The 25,072-nt window shown below is 43.5% G+C and overlaps 1 protein-coding gene across 3 annotated transcripts in view; it reads right to left on the bottom strand.

Annotated features, from left to right (window-relative positions):
* Positions 1 to 25,072, bottom strand: part of Tmtc1 (transmembrane O-mannosyltransferase targeting cadherins 1) — a 211,626-nt gene that overhangs the window by 58,970 nt on the left and 127,584 nt on the right. For 2 of the 3 annotated variants that reach the window (XM_052175329.1, XM_052175328.1), the window contains exons 10-11: positions 15,754 to 15,921; positions 906 to 1,019 (exon numbers count right to left, since the gene is read on the bottom strand). In XM_052175329.1, the coding sequence (XP_052031289.1) occupies positions 906 to 1,019; positions 15,754 to 15,921 (282 nt within the window). The remainder of the gene's footprint in view (positions 1 to 905; positions 1,020 to 15,753; positions 15,922 to 25,072) is intronic. The other variant, XM_052175330.1, reaches the window with a different exon arrangement.

Consider the following 25,072-nt stretch of genomic DNA (forward strand, 5'->3'; position numbering starts at 1 on the left):
GCTTTGATTATCTTCTTCCATTCTTCTGGGTGTATATTTCTTCCAGAATCAAACATTTATTTTTATTGTTTCACAGGAAAGGCGCAGAAACTCCAAAGCAACTACTATAATTTTGTGGAATCAACTGCCAGAGAATTTAATGTAAGCCTTTGGCCCAGCTGTGGATTAAGGTCACATTTACTTTTCCAGTTGAAGCTGACAGAATTTGTAAACATGGCGGTAATCCTTCTCCCACCAACACTGTTGAACAGTGTTTTTCTTCAAGAATGGAAGAGAAACCATGAAACATCAACTATTAAGGTCAAGCATACTTTATGTGTAACAATGGTGGAATATGTTTTCCTTTTTCTGTTTTGGCTGTTTTGAGACAAGGTCTCAAAGCTAGCTAGTCTTGACTAATTGGCATTTCCTAGGCGGCTGAGACCATTTCAAAGCAAAGTGTATAATGCCCAAGAAATGGCACCTGAAGTGGCCCTCAGGCCTCCATAAAACGTGCACATACATACACTCTACCAACCTACACTACATAAAATACAGATATAAGAGGCCTAAAGCTTTCTATATACATAGTATTAAAAGTTAGAACAAATTTTTCTCTCCAAACTTACCAGTGTGTTTTTAACAAGAAACTCCTGCTTTACATGTTTGCATCCAGCTGAGTTTCACCCCACTTCATCATGTGTAGCAATGCCAATGTTATTTTTTATAACATTATTTAATATAAAATATGTTAGATAAGGAAGAAGGAACATTGAGGGAGTACATCTGCGGCAGGCTTGAATGCTGAGCCAAAGACTCAGAATCCAAAGGTGAGCCAGTTCACTGCCACCCGCATACCCTGGGAGGGGCGGAGCCATGAGCAGGCCTGGTCACAGCACAAAGCACAGGCCCTATGTGGTGCTTACTTGAGGGCGGTTCTGTAGTGGTAGATCGCTTCCTTGTTCCGACCTTGGTCTTTTAGGAAATTGGCGTAGTTGTAATGAACCTTGGCATTGTGGGGTAGAGTCTGAACTCCAGACCTACAATGGATATTAAAAAGAAAGAAAGAAAAGTCATACTACTGTCAGACTCTGTGCCTTCCTCCCAGCTTTAGGAGGCTGCCTTTGGATGTCCACTCTCTTCATCCTAAACAAGCTTCTGAATTTTGTGACTTGGATGAGTGACTACATAGGGAGGGAGTGAAGGCCGTGACTAGGTGTGCACACCTGATATTACCCTGACTGAGAAGAACTCAATGTTTTCTGCAGAAACACATGAGGACTCTGCTCTCTGCTGGAGATTCACCGGGAGCTTGGTAAGGCGTAGTCATCTTTGCTGAGGCTTTTTGTTGAGGGCATAGCAAAACTTAACTGCAGACATGAGGGAGCAGAACAGAACCAGAGCAAAAAGCCGTCAGATGTCCAGGCCTGCCTGACCTTCCAACTTAGGGAGCAGCAGGCAGAGGATCTGATATAAGGAACAATGTGATAAAGTTAGACTTCACAGAAGGGGATACAGACACTGTCCCTTGTTGAGTGATTCCAGCCTCAGGCAAGCTCTTCTCTCTCATGCCGCACTCAGGTGAAGGCTTTTTATATATGGATAGAATGTGAAGTAGCCTAAGTTATTCTGTGAGTGCAACACAAAAGTACTAGAAGGCAAGATGAGATGATTCTACAAAGTGAGAAGGCGCAACCCATAACCAAAACCGTTCCTTTAAGGCACCAGATGAAATTTAACATAAGGTGTTCTTGCTCTGAGCCTACTTTCCACATCCTGGCTTCCTCCCCCATCTCGGCTTCTTCCAATGGGGAGAGGGGGAGAGGGGAGTATAGGGGCAGTAAAGCAGGGCTTTACTTTACAACAATATGATGATCACATGTCTGGTCTAGGATGTATGGTTGGTGGTAAATGCAGCATCCCAGAAGTTTGCTGGCTTACTAAGACCAGTTTACAGATACAGAATACTACAGTCATTCAGTATCCATGTGGAGCCCCCTCAGGACCATGCTGTCAAGCACCCGAGATATAAAATGGCCACAGAGTCTGTTCTTGGAATCTTTCAGGGGTGAGGACATGGGGCCAGTTAGCAAATAGGGATAATGAACAAACATTCCTAAGTGGGTCTTACATCAACAGATCACAGTGACCTTAGCCCAGAACAGAAACAGAAGGCAGGCAACAGAGCTGAGGCTCTGAGGATAAGAACACGAGCTGGGGCACTGGGGACATGGAAGCTTAGGGAGACTAAGAGGCACTTGATCACTGAGAGACCAGACAGAGTGAGGCGACCGAGAGCCTGGTGGTCACACAGGAAACCCCGGGCTTCATTTGAAAAGCAGTGGGGGAGTTGAGGCAGGGCTTGAAGAACAGAAAACAGACCAACATCTGAATGCTTGAGGATTGCAATGGCTGCTTTGTGGAAATGGACTGCAGGCAGCAAGGCCTTCTGGGGAAAATGCTGTGGAAATTATAGAGGAGAGCAGGAGGAAGCAGGGTGATAGGAGGGGGAGAGGGGGCAGCTGTGGCAAGGAGATACAGGAAGCAGGTGGAAGGTGCAGGGTCTGTGATGGAACCATCCGAGCAGCCTTATACCCACAGGCCAACTCCTGTTTTTGTTTTTCCTTTCTCCACACAGTTAACCCTTCTTTTTGTTTTCTTTTGTTCAGTAATTTAAGATTGAGTATAAAAATAAATCATGGATAAGATTTAACAAAATTAATACTGGCATATACAGTCTATACTAACTTAAATGGTTACAGTAATAATTATTTTGTGATTAATGGAATGAGGATTTTGAAGCATAAGAAGCCTTACTTAAGGCCACTGAGATAGTCTCTTCTGTCGGCCATAAAGAAACACTACAGCTTAAGTGGCTTAATTGAGAAATTTCTTTCTCACAATTCTGGTGATTAAAATCTAAGGTCAAGTATCTAATCAGTTTACTGTCTGCATAGCCCCTGCTCCTGGCCTGTGGACATCTGCCCTTATGCTGTGTCCTCCCATGGCCTTTCCTTGTCCATGTGTCCAGTGAATAAGTTCTCACGTCCTTTTCCCATAACAGCAGCAGTCTTGGGTCAGGCCCCATCTTAGTAACTTCATTCATTAGCATTTCTCTCCCAGACTCTGACTCCAAATATAGTCAAGTTGCATGCTGGGGCGTCATCATGTGAATTGAAGTTAGGAGACTCAGCCTACAAAAGTCACATAGCCTTTGCTCCCAACCACAAGCACATAATGATTATTAATTAACAAGGAGGGGCATGTCCAAACACTACATGGCTGAATCCAGATGCTGTACTTCTCATCCGGTGCTTGTCTGTAGCTGAGATCATAGGCTCACAGGGTCCTGACGGGGTTACGCCCAGCTCTGAAGATTATCAGAGAAGGGTGGGACCATGAGAGGATTGGCTTGCCGTGTGCATCTGCTGCATAAATGTGACCTGAAGCCCAGACAGCAGAGAAGAGGCAGGGGGCTAAGGAACAAGGTATGTTGGCCTGGAGCCTACTCCTGTGCCTAAAGGGTAGTGGTGGTGGCGTGCTCTGGAAAGCAAACCCCTTTCCAGAGGCCTGTTTGGAAAGAAAACCCTGGTATTTATTCTTAAAGGAGAATGGGTAGTGAGTATTAGGGAGACTGACAAGATGGGAACCTGCTTTGTAGGCAATTGAACTCTACCACACCACCTCTCCAAGATGAAATTTTCATTCTATCTTTAAATATGAAGAGATACTACCAGTAGGGAAATTCTATGCACTATATAAAACCCACTGGGGAAATACATTAGGAAGAATTTTGTTAAAATAACAGCCTTGTTACATTTAGCCTCACTTAAAGTCCCCTGGCTGGGGCTCAAACAACTGTAGTGAGGCCTGCTGGGGCCATGGGAAGCTGGAGACAAGCCCAAGGAGGCAGGTTAGCTGGAGACAGTACAAGCCATGTTTATACCCTGTTGTAGGAGTATAGGCTTTGAGTACCAGTCTCACTTCCTGTCGATGCTTACCCAGAGACACACTGCTGACCCACATGATTCTTTTTTCAATCCTTTGCAAACCCTCTATACTGTTTCTATGATGGCTGAACTGGCTTGCATTCTCACCTAGAGCCTGCAAGGGGTCCATCCTAACGAGGCCCTCAGCTACACTTATTCCTAGCTTGTTTAAAGCAACCGTTCTATGAAGCCCAAGTTCATCACCATTCACAATCCTGTTTTATAGTCTCAAGAGCATTATTACACCCAGGTATAAAAGCCTTGCAGTCTGATGTAGTCACACCATCCTGCAGTTTGACTGATGTAGTCACACCATCCTGCAGTTTGACTGATGTAGTCACACCATCCTGCACTTTGACTGATGTAGTCCCACCATCCTGCAGTTTGACTGATGTAGTCCCACCATCCTGCAGTTTGACTGATGTAGCCACACCATCCTGCAGTTTGACTGATGTAGTCACACCATCCTGCAGTTTAACTGATGTAGCCCCACCATCCTGCAGTTTGACTGATGTAGCCCCACCATCCTGCAGTTTGACTGATGTAGTCCCACCATCCTGCAGTTTAACTGATGTAGTCCCACCATCCTGCAGTTTGACTGATGTAGCCCCACCATCCTGCAGTTTGACTGATGTAGCCCCACCATCCTGCAGTTTGACTGATGTAGTCACACCATCCTGCAGTTTGACTGATGTAGCCACACCATCCTGCAGTTTGACTGATGTAGTCACACCATCCTGCAGTTTAACTGATGTAGTCCCACCATCCTGCAGTTTGACTGATGTAGTCACACCATCCTGCAGTTTGACTGATGTAGTCACACCATCCTGCAGTTTGACTGATGTAGTCCCACCATCCTCAGTTTGACTGATGTAGTCCCACCATCCTGCAGTTTGACTGATGTAGTCCCACCATCCTGCAGTTTGACTGATGTAGTCACACCATCCTCAGTTTGACTGATGTAGTCCCACCATCCTGCAGTTTGACTGATGTAGTCACACCATCCTGCAGTTTGACTGATGTAGTCACACCATCCTGCAGTTTGACTGATGTAGTCACACCATCCTCAGTTTGACTGATGTAGTCACACCATCCTGCAGTTTGACTGATGTAGTCACACCATCCTGCAGTTTGACTGATATAGTCACACCATCCTGCAGTTTGACTGATGTAGCCCCACCATCCTGCAGTTCGACTGATGTAGCCACACCATCCTGCACTTTGACTGATGTAGCCCCACCATCCTGCAGTTTGACTGATGTAACCCCACCATCCTGCAGTTTGACTGATGTAGTCACACCATCCTGCAGTTTGACTGATGTAGCCACACCATCCTGCAGTTTGACTGATGTAGTCACACCATCCTGCAGTTCGACTGATGTAGCCACACCATCCTGCAGCTTGACTGATGTAGTCACACCATCCTGCAGTTTGACTGATGTAGTCCCACCATCCTGCAGTTTGACTGATGTAGTCACACCATCCTGCAGTTTAACTGATGTAGTCACACCATCCTGCAGCTTGACTGATGTAGTCACACCATCCTGCAGTTTGACTGATGTAGTCCCACCATCCTGCAGTTTGACTGATGTAGTCACACCATCCTGCAGTTTAACTGATGTAGTCACACCATCCTGCAGTTTGACTGATGTAGTCCCACCATCCTGCAGCTTGACTGATGTAGTCCCACCATCCTGCAGTTTGACTGATGTAGTCACACCATCCTGCAGTTTGACTGATGTAGTCACACCATCCTGCAGTTTGACTGATGTAGCCACACCATCCTGCAGTTTGACTGATGTAGTCACACCATCCTGCAGTTCGACTGATGTAGCCACACCATCCTGCAGCTTGACTGATGTAGTCACACCATCCTGCAGCTTGACTGATGTAGTCCCACCATCCTGCAGCTTGACTGATGTAGTCACACCATCCTGCAGTTTGACTGATGTAGCCACACCATCCTGCAGTTTGACTGATGTAGTCCCACCATCCTGCAGTTTGACTGATGTAGCCACACCATCCTGCAGTTTGACTGATGTAGTCACACCATCCTGCAGTTTGACTGATGTAGTCACACCATCCTGCAGTTTGACTGATGTAGTCACACCATCCTGCAGTGTGACTGATGTAGTCACACCATCCTGCAGTTTGACTGATGTAGTCACACCATCCTGCAGTTTGACTGATGTAGTCACACCATCCTGCAGTTTGACTGATGTAGTCACACCATCCTGCAGTGTGACTGATGTAGCCACACCATCCTGCAGTTTGACTGATAGAGTCCCACCATCCTGCAGTTTGACTGATGTAGCCACACTAGCCTGCAGTTTAATGCAGTTTGATTCACCCCCAACTTCTTCAGTTCTGCTTTTGTTGGCCTGTATTCATCCTTCATTGTGCTTTCTAAGAAATCATTGCCAGGGTCAGTATCAGATAGCTTCCCCCTTATTCACCATAATCAAGATATGGTATCATGAGGCCCATGAATTGATGAACAAATAAAGAAGTTGTGACTTTTATGAACAATAGAATATTATTCAGCTTTACAAAAGGACATTGTGCCATGTGTGACACATGAGTGGGCCTGGAAGACACTATAAAAGACACACACAGGAAAAATACTGTGTGCACAAGAATTTAAACCCACAGAGGCAGAGAGCGGGATGGTGGTGAGATAAAATGGAGAGGGAAAAACAGGGACAGAGTGTCCAATCAAATATCCAAATCCAGTTAGGTGGGGTGATCCTAGAGTTCTCTCTGGGAACCCTTTGTTAAAGCACTATAATCTTGTTTATTTTTAGCATGTCAAATAAGAGACCTGAGAAACCATAAAGTTCATCGCAAATAAACTAGTGTGGGTGTGCATACTTCCTACATGCTGAGATCACAGGGGTGTGCCAACACTCAGCATTTTGTTCTGGCTTGCTTTTGAAGACTTGTTTTTGTGTATTATGTGTTTTGCCTATATGTGTATCTATGTAGTGCCTTCAGAGGTCAGAAGAGGGCATATGATTCCTGTAACTGGATTTACAGATAGTTGTGAGCTATCATACTCACAGGAATCAAACCCAGGTCCTCTGGAAGAGCAGCCAGTGCTCTTATCTGCTGAGCCAGCTCTCTAGCCCTGACTGCTCAGTGTTTTAACACATGCAAGTCACATGTTTCCCTCACACCTTTCATTTGTAGATGACTTGAGAAATAGATTAGCCACCTTCATCAGGTATCTTTCCCAGGCTTTAAAACATTGACTTATTTTGTTCACACTGCTGAATAACAGGTTGGTAGAACCTAAAAAGAGACCAAACATTAAGACACCACCAATGGCAGCCAGAGTGTCAGAGCAAGGGAAAGGAGGAGAACTGTGTTTCTCCTCAGTTCTGAATCCTGCTTTGGCCCTAGGTTTTATACTGTACAGACAGGTGGTGACGCTTGCATACCAATCATCTTCAAGCAAACACTGAGCCAAGTGCCCACCTACCATGGGACACAGTCTCCACTTCATTCTAGGGCAGATAGTAATCACTTTATCCTGTAATATAGACGAAGGAATTTCAACCACAGCCAAGAACAAGTCAAGCTCCTTCCTAAAGCTGGTTAGTGCCTGACGCTTAGTCAGAGGACCCCAGTAACATTTGCAGTAGGCTGGCTTCCAGTCCTTCAGGGAGCCCTCCTCTCCTAGTTGGCTTCCTCTCTGTCACCTGGTATCTTTCTCTTCTCTTGTTACAGAACACAGAGCACAGCTGTACTCTGAGAACTTTACACAGTGTTTACCACCAGGCAGACAATGTTAGAGGTATTTCTCATGCATTGTTTTCTTCTTACACCATAGCTTGGATGGTCTGCATTTTTCAATGAATTTACATGATTTCCTCAAGAGCAAGCAGGTGAACTTACATGCCATCAGAAAGTTTAACTCCAGACATTACGTTCAGTGTCCTGTCCTACCTCAGAAGCCAGCAGGGAAGTGTCCAAGTGAGATCAGCACTATTTCTCACAGATGAAGCCACATACACATCTGGCCTTAAAGAAAAAGGATGCTACAAGCCTCCAGTTTTCCCCAGGATTTAGAGTCAAAGTTTTATTTGCAGTATCAGTTACTTTAATTGCACCTGATACAAAAATTCACCTGATCTTCAAAGGCATCCCAGTCCAAAGTCCCTTTCAGCACAATTGTGGAATGGCTGTGTTTTACTAATTAACTACTTATTCTATACTTCTACCTAAAGGGACAGAAGGTCAGGATGTAAGTCAGTGTGCTTCCTGTTTTTGTTGCTGCTATCATCATCATCATCATCATCATCATCATCACCATCTTCACTGCTGGTATCAGCTACAGATGGTCTGAGCTCTAGCTTATTATCCTTGGAGCATATGCTGCCTTCCACTCCCACTATCTATGTGGTTTGGTTAAGCAGTAAACATCATTAGATGCCGTTGCCAGAATGCAGCTTCATGTTTGACACAATAGCAGAATGGCTGGAAAGTGTTTAAAATAATCAACTATTAAAGTGAGAGAAATGAGATTAAACCAAGAGACCATGAGGAAGTTCTGTGTCAGAACTTCAACATCCTGTATTTCTGAAATGACCCCAGATTGAGGTATGAGCAGGGCGGGAGCCCCATGTTCTATGAGAACCACACTGAATGAGGAGGTCTGGGGAAGAGCCCAGGGGTTCTTTATTTCAACTGTGGGTCTTAATCAGAGTCTGTGGAAAGAAGAGTGCATTAAAACAAACAAAAGGACGAAGCCACAATAACGCTTATACCTAAACCAAACAAAGACCAAACAAGGAAGGAGAACTTCAGACCAATCTCACGTATGAACATCAATACAAAAATACTGAACAAAATTCTGGCCAACCAAATCCAAGAATGCATCAAAACGATAATTCACTACGATCAAGTAGGCTTCATCCCAGGGATGCAGGGATGGTTCAATATATGGAAATCCATCAATGTAATCCACTACGTAAACAAATTCAAGGGAAAAAAACCACATGGTCATTTCATTAGATGCTGAAAAGGCTTTTGACAAAATCCAGCATCCCTTCATGATAAAAGTCTTGGGGAGACCGGGAATCCAAGGCCCATAGCTAAACATAGTGAAAGCAATATACTGCAAACCGGTAGCCAATATCAAACTAAATGGAGAGAAACTTGAAGCAATCACACTAAAATCAGGGACCAGACAAGGCTACCCACTCTCTCCCTATCTATTTAATATAGTACTTAAAGTCCTAGCCAGAGCAACCAGACAACAAAAGGAGGTCAAAAGTATACAAACAGGAAAGGAAGAAGTCAAAATATCACTATTTGCAGATGATAGCATTGTATACTTAAGTGACCCGAAAACTTCCACTAGAGAACTCCTAAAGCTGATAAACAGCTTCAGCAAAGTGGCTGGATATAAAATTAACTCAAACAAATCAGTAGCCTTCCTCTACTTAAATGATAAACAAGCTGAGAAAGAAATTAGGGAAATGACTCCCTTCACAATAGTCACAAATAATATTATACCTTGGTGTGACTCTAACCAAACAAGTGAAAGATCTGTATGACAAGAATGTCAAGCCTCTGAAGAAAGAAATCGAAGAAGATCTCAGAAGATGGAAAAATCTCCCATGCTCATGGATTGGCAGGATTAATATAGTAAAAATGGCCATCTTGCTGAAAGCAATCTACAGATTCAATGCAACCCTATCAAAATTCCAAATCAATTCTTAGCCAGGCATGGTGGCACATGCCTTTAATCCCAGCACTTGGGAGGCAGAGGCAGGTGGATTTCTGAGTTCAAGGCCAGCCTTGTCTACAGACTGAGTTCCAGGACAGCCAGGGCTACACAGAGAAAAAAAAAGTATACCGACAAGAACCTCTACATGGTTGATCATTGAGAGAAAATTCCTTCTTCCTCATTAAGTACATGGTTCATAACCCTGATAGCTGTTCCAATCCATTACTCCAAATCAATTCTTCATAGATCTAGAAAGAACAATTCTCAAATTCATCTGGAGTAACAAAAAGCCGGGATAGCAAAAACTATTCTCCACAACAAAAGATCTCCTGGGGGAATCACCATCCCTGACCTCAAACTCTACTACAGAACAATAGTGATAAAAAAAACAAAACAACAACAAAAAAAACTGTTTGCTATTGGTATGGAGACAGGCAGGAAGATCAATGGACTAGAACTGAAGACCCAGAAAAGAACCTACATACCTACAGTCACTTGATATTTGATAAAGAAGCTAAAAACATCCAATGGAAAAAAAGACAGCATTTTTAACAAGTGGTGCTGGATCAACTGTAGGTCAACATGCAGAAAAATGAAAATTGACTCATTCTGATCTCCTTGTACAAAGCTTAAATCCAAGTGGATCGAGGACCTACACATAAAACCAGACATACTGAAGCTTATAGAGGAAAAAGTGGGGAATAACCTTGAAGCACATGGGCACAGGGGAACATTTCCTGAATAGAACACCAATGGCTTAGGCTCTAAGAACAAGAATCAACAAATGGGACCTCATAAAACTGCAAAGCTTCTGTAAGGCAAAGGACACAGTCAATAGGACAAAACAGCAACCAACAAATTGGGAAAAGATCCTTTGCAATCCTACATCTGATAGAGGGCTAATATTTAATGTATACAAAGAACTCAAGAAGTTAGACCCCAAGGAGTCAAATAACCCTATTAAAAAATGGGGCACAGAGCTAATCAGGGAATTCTCAACTGAGGAAACTCGAAGGGCTCTGAAGCACCTAAAGAAATGTTCAGCATCCTGATAAATGTTCAGTTATCAGGGAAATTCAAGCAAAATAACACTGAGATTCCACCTCACACCAATCAGAATGGCTAAGATGAAAAACTCAGGGGACAGCAGATGCTGGAGAAGATGTGGGGAAAGAGGAACACTTCTCCATTGCTGGTGGGATTGCTAGCTGGTAAAACCACTCTGGAAATCAGTTTGGCGGTTCCTCATAAAATTAAACATAGTACTACCTGAGGACCCTGCTATACCATTCCTGGATATATACCCAGAAGATGCTCCAACATGTAATAAGGACACATGTTCCACTATGTTCAAAGCAGCCTTATTTATAATAGCCAGAAGCTGGAAAGAACCAAGATGTCCTTCAACAGAGGAATGGATACAGAAATATTGTGGTATATATACACAATGGAGTATTATTCAGTTATTAAAAACAATGAATTCATGAAATTCTTAGGCAAATGGATGGAACTAGAAAGTGTCATCCTGAGTGAGGTAACCCAATCACAAAATAACACACACAGTATGCACTCACTGATAAGTGGATGTTATCCCAAAAGCTCAAAATAAACAAGTTACAATTCACAGACCACAGGAAGCTCAAGAAGGAGGACTGAAGTGGGGGTACTTGGGTTGATCTGAGAAAGGGATCAAAATACTCACAGGAGCAATAATGGAGACAAAGTGTGGAGCAGAGACTGAAGGAAAGGCCACCCAAAGACTGCCCTACTTGGGGCTTCAGCCTATAAGCAGTCACTAAACCTCGACACTATTATGTACGACAAGAAATGCATATTGGAAAGGAGCCTATTATGGTTGTCTCTGGAGGGGCCCTACCAGAGTCTTACACATACAGAGGCAGATGCTAGCAGCCAACCTTTGGACTGGGCATGGGGTCCTAAATGGAGGAGTTGGAGGGCAGACTGGAGGAGCTAAAGGGGTTTACAGCCCCATGGGAAGAACAATAAGGTCGGCTACCCAGAAGCCCCAGGACTCCCAGGGACTAAACCATCAACCAAGGGGTACACATGGTTCCAGCCAAAAATGTGACAGAGGAATGCCTTGTCAGGCATCAGTGGGAGGAGAGGTCCTTGGTCCTGTGAAGGTTCAATAGATGCCCCAACAAAGGGAAACTGGGGGAGGGGGCAGGTAGGAGTAGGTCGGGTAGAGGAGCATACACTTGGAGGCAAGGGGTGGGAGGACAGGTTGAGAGTTTTTGGGGAGGGAGGAAACCAGAAAAGGTTTCAGCATTTGAAATGTAAATGAAGACTGCATTCAATAAAAAAAAAATAAAAAATTAAAAAATAAAAGGAAAAAAAGAAGAAAACAAACAAAAGGAAGAGACTTTGTCTTTAGTGTTTCAGCCAAGGGTAAAGTGTTAAAGATCCTACATACTAACCCTCACCTGCTAACAGCCCTAAGGACACGCAGGTCACCACAAAGGGAAGCAGGGTTGGTGTTGCAGAATATCTGATCACACCGTGAACCCCATGTGTTATTTACTGAAAAAAAAAACCTGTTTATAGTCGTGGTATGGCTTAGCAGAACTTTTAATCCCTCTCTGGAATATAGACACACCCTTAGTACACACCTTCAATCCCAAACAATGAAGATAATGAAGATAAAGTTAGTTTGTAGAACATAGCACCCAAGTTTGAAAGTGATGTTTGATTGAGTGGCAAAGTGCCAAATCACAGAAACATTTGACAGAGTATGTTATGCCCAACTCTCATAAGAAGAAAGAGGAGGGGAAGGCTACTTAAGAGAGAGAGAGAGAGAGAGAGAGAGAGAGAGAGAGAGAGAGAGAGAGCAGTGCAGAGAGAAAGAGAGAGGCAGTTTTACTGGGATAGTTATAGAGAGACAGGCTGCAGAAAAAACAAAAACAAACAAAACAAAACAACAACAACAAAAACAAGCTAGACACAGGTGAAGACAGAACAAGCCAGGGAAGGAGAAGGATCCAGAAAACTGGAACAAACAGATTGCCAGAGTTAGTTTGAGGCCAAGCACAACAAAAGCCTGAGGCTAAGAAAAGCTAGAATGAATCAGTCAGTTTGGAGAGGAGCTTGAGCCAGAAAGGCTGAGTTGAACCAGCCAGTCAGAGCTCAGGAAGAGCTAGAAAGGGTGAGCTTATTCAGCAGTAATTCTCAGAGACAGAAGTGGCTCAGCAGTTAAGAGTACTGCCTCATCTTGCAGAGCACCTGTGTTTGATTCCTAGTATCCATCCACATGACGGCTCACAGCCATTTGTAACTCCAGTTCCTGGGTATCTGATACCTGTGGGCACCAGACATGTAAGTGGCATGCAGAAATACATGCAGACAAAATGCTCAGACACATAAAATAAAAAAAAATAATTTAAACTTTCATGAAAAAGGAAATGAAAGGGCTTGGAGAGATGGCTCAGTGGGTAGGGAGGAATTGGGAAGGGGAAAATCATTTGGAATGTAAACAAAGAATATAGAAAATTAAAAAAAAAAAGAAGAAAGAACAATAAGAGGATCCAGGTTCAATTCCAGCATGCCTATGGCAGCTTACAACTTGTCTATAACTCCAGTTCCAGAGGATCTGACATTCTCACACAGATATACTTCACATAGACATACATGCAGGCAACACCAATGTACATAAAATAAAAATAACAAATAAATTATAAAAGAAGGTTAACAAGCAGTCAGGGTGTTTCAGTCCCACTTAAGAGGGAGAAGGAAATAATCACAGCAGGCAGGAGGAGGGAGGGTGGGAGATTAGAAGAGGGAAAAGGGGGAACATGTTCAGGTATGGGGTTGGGGGAGACAGAAGTCCTGAGGGCCAGAAGAATGAGTGGAAATATGCAACTGGAGTGGGGAAAGGGTCTGGAAAGTACCAGAGACCTGAGAGGTGAGAGACTCTCGGGACTCAAAGGGAGGAAAGGAACCTTAGATGATGAAATGCCCAACAGAAGGGAGAAGAAACTCGTAGAGTCCTCCTCCAGTAAAGACTGGGGATCAAGTAGAGGGGTAGGGTTACCATCCCACAGTCAAAAATTCTGACCCAGAATTGCTCCTGTATAAACAAACTGCAGGGTCAAAAACAGAGAAGAGTCTGAGGGAAAGGCAGTCCAGTGATAGGCCCAACTTGGGATCTACCTCAAAGGGAGGCTCCAAGGCCTAACACTATCACCTGAGAGGCCCAACAAGTAGTTGACTGAGACAGATGCAGATACTTACACCCAACCATTGGACTGAAGTCAGGGACCCCTGTGGCTGAATTAGGGAAAGGCTGGAAGAAGCTGAAGTGGAGGGTGACCTTATAGGAAGACCAGCATTCTCAATAAACCTAGACCCCTCAGATCCCTCAGACACTAAGCCACCAACCAGGTATCGTACACAACCTGGTCTGAGGCCCCCCTGACCCTCCCCCCACCCCAACACAGATACAGCAAAGGGCTGCCTGGTGTGGACTCAGTGGGAGAAGACCTGCCTAACCCTTGAGAGACTTGAGGCCGGAGGGAATGGGGAGGTCTGGCGACGTAGGGGTGGAGGGGGAGGTGGGATATCCTCTTAGAGACTGAGGAGGAGGGATGGGATGAGGAACTGTGTGAGGGGGAACTTGGAGGGGGTAGCTGATGGGCTGCCAAAAAGTAAAAGTAATAATAAAAAAAATGGAAGTAGAAGAGTATCAGTTTGGAAAAGGTAGTCAGTGGAAAGAGGCACAAGACTGACTAGGGAATGGATGTGGTCAAATGCCAGTTCTTGCTGAGTGCCAATATGAAGCTGGATGAGAAAAGCCTTTCCTGCAGCAGTGCCCCCTTGCAGGAACCAGGGGGAAGTGCCATGTTGATGGATGGCACCCCAACAGTCATACGAAGTTACCAATGTTAAACATGCTTATGCTGTTAGGTAGCAAGACCAGACACATTTTTTCTTTTTTCCTTTCCTTTCCTCTTTCTTTCTTTTCTTCCTTTTTTTTTTTTTTGAGACACAGTGTCTCACTATGTATCCCCTGGATATCCTGGAACTGTCTGACCTCAAACTCAGAAACATCTGCCTGCCTCACAAGTGCTAGAAATAAAGGTCTGTGCCACCACATCTGGCCTCAGACACATTCTTTCCAAAGGGTAACAAAGCCTAGTGAAGACAACATCTGCCTCATCTATCCTTCCATTCATTCACTCCTCCACAACTAATACTAATATTCATACTTTGGGATAGGCTGAAAGCTATAGGTTAACATATATAGGTATATGTAAATTACACACAATATATATAAATGTGCACATATACATGTAGACACATATGTACATGTGTATATATATATGAACACATGCGCATGTGTATGTATGTATTTATGTATATATAAATACACAAACACACATGTATATAAATATATATGCACAGAATATATACACATACACACATTAATACACACACACACACTCACACACGAATAATGCTGGGGATGTATGCTTGGCAAGTGCTCTATTCCTGAGCTCCTAATATCAGTCGAACATCATGTGTCCAGAAAGAATGCACCACAGAAGGGGGAAAATAGCAGGAAAAGAAAGTCTTTTATTTCCTCACCTAAAACCAATGTTTAAAATAAGCAATGAGATCGTAGATTCTGATTTAATGCTCAGGGATGTTCCAGACAGAGACACAGCCTGTCTTGCCTTCCTGCTGTGTGCTTACCTCCCCCTCAAACCTGGCTGGATGATGAAATGAGGCATGTAGATTTCAGTGACTGATTCTATAGCCCAGCTCATCAGTAGGTATTTCCACCAAAATTCACAGACCTAGAATCTTCTTAATCTCATAAATCCACTCAGAGTGAGTTCATGTTAAATTTTATATAACACTTTTTAAAAATCTAAGGTTAAACTCCCAAATAAAATTATCTTTCATTCCCAATTTATTAAAAGGTGATTTTCTAGGTTAATACACCCTATCATGACCATGTTACTTCGTTTGGAGTCAAATCTGCTATCAATGAAAGAGTGGGAGGGAAATGTACATTTACCTGTTTAATCGTACCTGAATAAGGACTCTCTCGACAGCCAAATTTCATTCTGCTTCACGGTTTTCCAGGAGAACAGCAGCAGCAGTAACACCGTGGACGCCATCAGGGAGGAGGCCCCGCACCGGTTCAGCCCAGCACAGAGCTTACTCAGTCCATGCACAAAGAGAATGCAGTAGCCCATGCTGGAACGAAGCAAAGGAGCCAGCTCACTGAGGGTGAGAGGTCACCGTGGGTGGGGATGTCACTGTGTGGGGGGGTTGCTGTGAATTAGAACGGTCCCCACAGGTTCATGCATTTGAAATCTTTGTCACCAGGGAGTGACATTAAAGTATTAGAAGGTCTGGCCTTGTTAGAGTAGGTGTGGTCTTGGAGGAAGTGTGTTTCTTAGTGGTGAACTTTGAGGTTTCAGAAGCCCATGCCTGGCCCTCTCTCTTCACCTGTATATTAGGGTGTAGCTCTCAGCCACTGTTCCAGCACCCTGCTTGCATGTCCCCCACCCCCACCTCCGCCCTCCCACCATGCTGATAATGGACTAAACCTCTCAACTGTAAGCAAGCAAGCCCCTAGCTAAATGCTTGGTCCATGGTATCTCTTCACAGCAAGAGAAGAGTGACTAAGACAGCCATTGTGGGTTGGACTCATTATGGGTGGGTAGTTATGAGGTCATGCTATTAGGACAAACAGGCTTGTCATATGTTATAGAAACACAAGTGAATTCCCCTGTCACAGACATGTGTGGGTTCTCTAAGGTACCACATCTCACATAGAAGCTCACTAGCTCTCCAGCATTGGTGTGAAGTCATAGGCTCAAAGCCTCAAACAAGGAAGTCCTTCATGGTACCCAAGGGGATTCTCTGGTCCAGGATTTCCTCATGTGTCCAGTAGTAAGATAAGGTGTCTCAGTTCAGAGCTGGAGGCACTGCATGTCCTACTGCAGCAGCCTGGGGGACCATCTGGACAGGATAGTTGTCACCTACAGGGCCTCCCAGCTGACCAGTTAAGGTTCTTCCACTTTCTATGTCCCCACAGCTGCCTTCTGAGCTGGACTGGTAAGGTTTTCTCACTGGCTTTGTCCAGCTTTCCCAGGATTTGGCATAGCATCACATTTCTGAGAGCACATGGCTCCTTCCTCCACTCATGCACCCATAGAGGTAGAACAGACACAGAAGAACAGAAAGTTTGCCAAGAGTTCCCATCCCACCTACAAGGTGGCCAACAACTTACCTGTGTTCCCAGATGTGATTGCAAGCACTGAATTCAGTTGATACAAGTCCTTCAGTGCCAAAACAGTCTCCAGTCTCTCCCCCACACCCCCAAAACCATATCCTTTCATGTAATTCTCATTACAGCTTCCATATTTGGAAAAGATAAAGGGTTCCTCTATAAATCTTTTGTTTCTATAGAACGTATTGTGCTAACATTACTTCAGGGTCTGGTTATAATGGCTACTTGAATGTGTGAGATTCCCTACTGCCTGTTCTTCTAGCCCTGGACAGGTTCTCCCATCCCCCAAGGTAATCAGGATACTTCTGAGACCATAATGAGGTCCTCTAGATTTTATTCTTTCCTTCATTATAACTTGTTTTTAAAAGAATGTTGATTTTTAGTTATCATTGTGTGAAGTGAGTGTGTCTCTTGTGTGGAGATCAGAGGACAACTCTGTGGAGTTGATTTTCTTCATGTGCGCTGGGGATCAAGCTCACCTGATGGCCAGCCCTCATTCATTATAATTTAATGAAAATTATGTATATATGACCATTTCAGACACCACAAACTTATCAGTGAATAAACAAGACCATAGTTATCCTGGAACACAGGATATGTAAATGAATGAGCAGATTAAATACAGAACATGTGTTGTAATATGCTAAATGAGAACTCAAGCAGCAGAAAGATGGGCATTTCAACATGGATTGTCAAATAAGAACCTGCAGACATTCGAGTAAAGACCTGAAATGCATGGGGCACATGCCATGCAACCCTTTGCATTCTCACGCTGATTCTCTTCACTCTCTTCTACACAACACAGTCTGCAAAGGGGTAGGAACTATCATCTTCGTGGCCAGTAGCTTCTACATTTTACTCAGCACCATCGCTTCTTAATGTTACAGGTGCCATGAGCTCATAATCCAAGAAGATGCTGGTAAGGATAGTGGTGAGGGATGCTGAGTTAGGTCAGACATCTGGTGAGTGGAGGAGGAGTAAGGCTAACCCAGCAGGGAATTCAGACCTGGGACCTCACCCACCTGCTGACCTGCACTCAGCACTTGGAGACCTCACTAGTTGTGGAAACAGAGCTGCCTATGACAGAGCAGCAGGAAGGAAGAGGATGGAATCCCAATGCACTGAGTGTGGCCAGACAAGAAAATGAAGACAATGATCAAAAACCATCACCAATTTGTATATCTGAGTATTCACAGGTACTTCTTCTGTGCCCAGCAATGTGCTAAGTGCTGCTTTTGAGCTCTCCACAGCATTTTCAGGGCAAGGATAGAATTTTGTATATGTTATTTAACTTGAGCTTCAAATCCTCTGTGTCATCTATGTGCTAAGTGAAGAAACTAAAAACACAGATGAGATAAATAACTTCTCTACAACCCCAAAGCTAGCACTCAACAATCCAGAAATACAGACTTTGATAGAATGCTAAAATTGAAAGGCTTGCAAATTCCTTCTCTAAAGGGGTAGCCAGTAAATGAGTTAGTTGTTTTATATATTGGGGCTCACAAATTATCCCCAAAATGCTCTGGATTTACCTGCTAGACTGAAGCAGCAGCCTCAAGGTCTCTATGACTTCCCCTATCTCACCCTCCCTTTCCCTTTTTTCCTCAATCCTGTTTTCTCAAAAACAGATGGAAGAGCTTTCTTGTTCCTCTATCTACCTAAAGACTGGATCTACAAAATGGAAATACAATCAGTCTACTGTAAGCCCCTTAGGGATGCAACATAAATTTCTATCACAAAAGAGACTGAAACCAATCACCACAGAGAGCACTTTGTGCTAGCCATTGTCTGCTCTTTGGACCCCCACTGGCCTCTTTCCTAAGAGGAGAGTGCAGAAGCTTTGACCTTCTCTGAGCTGAGAGTTACTGTGCCCTCTGTTGCACACCAATATATTTGTTTGCCTTGTCTCCTATCAGCCTACTTATTGTCAATTTATTTTATTGGACATAAATAGCCAGTAGACCTTTGGAGAGCAGAGAGTAAGTTCCCTTCATCTCTATGTAGGCCACAATGCCTCTGTCATCTCTTCTTCATGTTCTGTTTGTATGAAGGCAAGCACATACTGTGTAAATGCATGGCATGTCTGTGCTCCAACAAAATGTATTTGTCAAAACAATAGAGGGCCAGTCCTGACTCATGGGCCACACAGTTTGCTGACCCCTGCTTCTGTGAGAATGAAGAAGAACTTCTCCATACCATTTGGCATAGATTTCTGTATCAAGTAACATGATAAATGTTTTTTGTTTTTTTGTCCAAAGTCCTTGAATTGACACATGGTTTCAGAAATGTTAAGCCACAGAAAATAATCTCTGCTAGGTTTGCGATTTCTTGAGAACCGTTACATTCTTTCAGATCCAAACACTGCAGTGACTGGCACACTCCTCCATTCTGAAACTTCATCCTTCAACATCTGTTTTAGTGCAGTTCCCAGTAGCAGTCAAAAGAAACATGCTCTTTCCATTGCCAGGGGCAGGAGGAGGCCTCACAGAGAAAGTGCAAAGTCAAGCAAATAAGAACCTACATGCTTTTGTTTCCAAGGAGACAGAACCTGAGTCTTCCTTACTCTGGTTACTCTGGTGAAGGATCCTCTGGGCTGCTGACCAGAGCTGTCCATGCACAGCACACAGGAGCCCGTACAAATCCAGCACTGGACAAAGTCAGAACCTGCAGAGCCACATGACAATAGCTCAAATCTGGGGCATTTCACAAACCTACAGAGCCATAAGCAAATGGCTGTACTCATCATAGGATTCATTTTCTTCCTTTCTCTCTCTTTTTTTAGGAGAGTCAGGGAGGGGAGAGAAAAGAGAGAGATCTGGAGGGAAGGGAGAAGTACACACGTGGAGATCTGAGAACAACTTCTAGGTTCAGGTTCTTTCCTTCTACCATGTGATTTACAGGAATTAAAATGAGACCATCAGGCTTGGAGGTATTATTGGACTTAGGGTCACAGTCAGATTTTGCTGCCTATCTCCAGTAAGCCAACTAAAAGGCTAAATTAATGGTGAAAATCAGGAGAAAGAGATTTAATCAAGGTGGTTAGACTTGGAAGGACTTGGGTGGTTGCTAGGATCACAGGCTTACCACCAAGCACAATTCACAGCCTACCTTTTAATTTGTGAACAAGCTCAAATGATCCACTGAAATTATCTATAGATAAAACTAACAATAATACAAGAGGGACATAGCCCTTTAATTTTATCTCTTTTAAATTCTCTATAGGGTCTAAAGGGGCACATCCTTTACTTCATTATGCTCCATTGATGTCTCTGCTCACAAGACATCTCACAGTAAATTTTTATTCCCTTCTCATGGGTGCTATCCCCATGTGGTTCAAAGGAAAGCCCAGCCATACTAAACTGAGAGCTGCAGGTAGCTGTGTCCCAAGCCGTAGGCGACTACTCAGAAGCTACAGCCTCTAAGAGCACCCCCATGTCTGCCCAGTACCTAAGAGCACCCCTATTTCTGCCCTACTTTTTTTCCATCTCAACTATTTAATGAAAAAGTCTCCAGAAGATTAAATTTATTTGGAGGTGAGAGTTCAATCGGTCTAAGAAAAGCATCCCAGTGGCCTGCTGAGCAGCTCCCTGGCCCCTGCACAAGGTGCTATACTCCAAAGTTGAGATGGAGGGTTGCATCATGTGATTGATGAAAGATTGTTGTGTCATTTTCCAGTGTGCCCTCAGGATGACCAGGGGCAACTGCCATTGTTTCCCATTCTGATAACTGACATGATTCTTCCTTGGGCCTTTGATGATACAATGCTTCCTTCCTCCTTCACAGTTCACCTAACAGCACTAAGATTTATGAGGCCTTTCCTGGTAAATAAAGCAAGTCTCTGATGTTGGACAAAATCCTTGGTCTACATCTCAACCCTGACATTTGTTGACCTTGGGCACCTTATTTAAATTCACCAACTCTCATTTCCTTCCTTTGTAAAAGGATATGATTTAATGGCACACATGGCCACTATACATTAAATAATAAGTGGTAAGATTAAGATTCTTGTGCTATAATAATATTAGAAATAGGCACTTAGTTTCTACTAAACAAGGTGGAAGGGAAGGAATCTATAAGATCTGAGCATGTTCTAGGCCACAAGAGTTGTCCCTGCACCAGGCTTCTGCAAACACAGCACAGTGCTGAGACCTCAGGTGCCTAGTAAGGAGAGGGTGTGCAGGGTGCCAGGTACAGACCATTGAAGCTTCAGTATGAAGGAAAGGGAACTCCTGAGAAATCAGAGAATCATAAACAGGATGAGTCCAGGAAGAGTAGTTTAACCACTTGGAGGCTTAGCTGTGTATTATAATGATATAATGCACATAGGATTAATACTGTCTAAATAGCTGCTTCAAAGGAAAGCATGAAATAATGTATACAAACATGTTTCAGAAACTGAGTGAAACAGGAGGAGCCACATTGCCATGTACAATGTTTTCCTGTCTGTGAATGCTTTTGCTGTATTACTCTTTGTGATGGTTTATTTATGCTTGGTCCCGGGAGCGGCACTATTAGAAAGTGACCCTGCTGGAGTAAGTGTTTCACTGTGGGTGTGAGCTTTAAGAGCCTCATCCTAGCTGCCTGGAAACCAGTATTCTGCTAGCAGCCTTCTGATGTAGATGTAGAACTCTCAGCTCCTCTTGCACCATGCCTGCCTGGATGCTGACATATTCCTGCTTTGATGATAATGGACTGAACCTCTGAAATTGAAAGCCAGCCCCAATTAAATGTTGTTCTTTTGAGTTGCTTTGGTCGTGGTATCTGTTCACAGCAGTAAAAACCCTAAGACAGAAGTTGGTACCAGGAGTAGGAGGGCTATGGAAGAACTTTGGAACTTTGGGCTAGAAGGGCCATTGGGTGATAAGAACTCTGTGGGATGATCTATAGGAGCTTGGAAGATAATGTTGAGAACAATGCAAATGATGGAGGCCTCGTTTGTAAAATTTTCAGAGGGAAGATTAAAGATATATATTTAATGTATGTGAGTACACTGTTCAACCTTCAGACATGCCAGAAGAGAGCATCAGATTCCATTACAGATGGTGAGCCACCATGTGGTTGCTGGGAATTGAACTCAGGACCTCTGGAAGAGCAGTCAGTGCTATTAATCACTGAGCCATTTCTCCAGTCCAAGATTAAAGACTCTTATCAGGGCCATTGCTATTTTGATTGTAAAGATTCTGTGGTTTTGGTTAGCTGAGGCTAAAAAATCAGCTGTGATTAACAAGATAAAAGAACTACTAAATTGAAACCTTTGTCTTACTAGGACAATTGATGCTGGATAGCTGGAGCTAAGAAATTAGCAGTGATTAAGAGGAGACCAGCATCACTAAGGTGAAATCTTCTGGGAAGTGTTTCCTGAGAGCACAGAGAAGCTGTGTTCCAGTGTCAGCCACAGCTGTAATTTGTGTTGGCAGCCAGACTTGGTAATGTATAAAAGTCACTCAGGTGGCACTGGTTTTGAAACATGAAGGGATCATGAAGAGCAGTCGAGGCTTGGCACTGTGAGAGGCCAGGAGAGTCCAGTGATGAAGGTGTAGCCTCAGAGGCAGTTGAAGGCCCAGGACTGAAGGGATCATGCAGAGAAGTTGAGACTTCTAGGCACTATGAAAAAGAGCCTATGAGAGGCTATTTGTGAAAGTGCAGTCCAGTTGCAGCAGAAGATAGCACTGTTTTTGAGATGCCAGTACCATGTGATGAGCATCAAGAATGGCAGCAGCAGTGGCGTACAGGCAGCTGGAGCCTAGAAGACAAGCTGTGTGCTACAAAGGGCAGAGCTGGAGAAGTAACCCAAGTCCTTGGAGGAGCCCAGGAAGATTGTGAGTGGATCCCAGATATTGGATGGTTAGAGTTTGCTTTTGCTTTTGCTTTTGCTTGTGACTGTGCCCTAATATTTTTCCCTCTTGAAATAGGAAAGTATTTTAGTAGAGGCCACAGTTAAGAGACTTTGAGTTGTAAAAGGACTTTGAATTTTAAAAGAGATTGACTATTTTAAAGGGATTGAAGCTTAATATGTAAAGACTGTGGGACTTTTAAAGTTTAGATCTTGGGGATCAATAAGAAAGTATGGGTTGAGGCTTAATAGTGATGTGTTTATGTGTCAAGTTGACAAGGGGTCAGTTTTACTGGCTGGCTTTGTGTGTCAACTTGAGTTATCACAGAGAAAGGAGCCTCCCTTGAGGAAATGCCTCCATGAGATCCAGCTGTAAGGCATTTTCTCAATTAATGATCAAAGGAGGAGGGCCCATTGAAGGTGGCACCATCTTGGGGCTGGTAGTCCTGGGTTCTATAAGAAAGTAAGCTGAGCAAGTCAGGGGAAGCAAGCCAGTAAGCAGCATTCCTCCATGGCCTCTGCATCAGCTCCTGCCTCCAAGTTCCTGATCTGCTTGAGTTCCAGTCCTGACTTCCTTTGATGATGAACAGCAATGTGCAAGTGTAGGCTGAATAAACCCTTTCCTCCCCTACTTGCTTCTTGGTCATGATGTTCTGTGCAGGAATACAAACGCTAAGACACTTTTTACATGGTTAAAGCATGTGATTACAGCTATAGATAAACTCAGTTTATTAAAGTCCTGCTTAAACAAAGCATCTGGTTTATGGGACAATTCAAACCAATATAAGAACACTCATGAAAAATATCTCTGAAACGATAGTCTCACCTGTACAGTAGTATTTGCTTCAAGTACTGTTCTACTGTGGTATATGGTGCAAATGTCATATAATGTAAGATAGACAGGTAGTATGTGAAATACATGTGGTCATATACTTATATTGACATTCACATACCTCAGAAACAAACACATATGAAAATCTTCCTTACACAAGTTTGGTATTGATATATGTGCTCCCAACAAGCTCACATTTCATACTTTTTAAGCGTGTGGAGTGATTCTTTTCTTCCAGCTAGACTCACACTCTTGAACTTCTGCCTTCCCTAATTCCTGCACAGTCTGTGTCCTTCTCTGCTCATTCAGGCTCTCCTGCAGTAGCTGGGCGATGTGCTTTCTAGAATGGAAGGACCTCAACCCAACCTGCAATATAGGTGACAGTCAACTGCTTGCTATACATTGCCAAAGATTTCATCAACCATTGTTGCTTCATGAATTCTATGGAATTTTACAGTTTTCTGTTTTGTTTTTTTGAGCCTTCCACTATGCCTTTTTATATAAAATGCAAAAAGATATCAGTAAAATTATATGCTTTTCTTGGAGTCGGAATAAAAGAGCAAAATTTCTGTGAAAGAATGACTTTAGCCCCAGACTCCCTTGCCTGCTCAAACATGACTTGCACAAAAGTGGCATTTATCAGAGCAAGAAAATGTTATTTCAGTGTGTTTTGATGGCAAAACTCTAACCCCAGAAGCCAAGCAAATAGCCAAGTTCTGTCTCTTTTATCCAAAAATTTCTGGCAGCAAATAAGAAAAGGGCCTTTTTGGGGGGGAGGGGTTAGCCTAGAAGGAGAACAGAAGCCATAGAGTTTGAGTGGCTTATGCATTGTTAATCACAAAAGAGGAAGATAAAAGGGTGCTGTGAGTCAAGTTCAATCTGGCTTTTTCTAGTGAAATAGACAAATCAGTCCTGGTAGGCTACGGAACACAGGCAAGTTTCTAGGAGACTGGATTGGGCTCCTCTGTGGTCAGGCAGGAGCTCCCAAGGCCAGTGGTTGCACAACAACACAAAACAAGCTGATGGTGGGTAGGAAGCTCACGCTCTCCAGGAACACTGAAGCTAGGCATCCTCTCCTCACTCTCACTTCTCCTTCACTCCCTTCTTGTGAGAATTAGTGAAATCAAGTTTCGGTTTGTGGATCCCTCATCCATGGACTTGAAAGGAAACTTGAGAACACCATTGGAGTTTGGGAGAAAAACAATAGGGTAGACAAGCAACCTAGCAGTTGCCTGAAGGAAGGGGATAAGAGTGTGTGTGAGTGTGTGTGTGTGTGTGTGTGTGTGTGTGTGTGTGTGTGGCTTCAGACAAAGAGTGAGAAATCCCAAAGTGTCAAGGAAAGTTATGTGCAGGCTTTGGAAAAAAAGGGATAGAAAAACAAAAAGTAAAGTTCTACACCTATGAGTAACTCAAAAAACAAGCAGATTTAACAGAGCTATATGGC

This window comes from Apodemus sylvaticus, chromosome 2, assembly GCF_947179515.1.
Source record: "Apodemus sylvaticus chromosome 2, mApoSyl1.1, whole genome shotgun sequence".
NCBI classification, from domain to species: Eukaryota; Metazoa; Chordata; class Mammalia; order Rodentia; family Muridae; genus Apodemus; species Apodemus sylvaticus.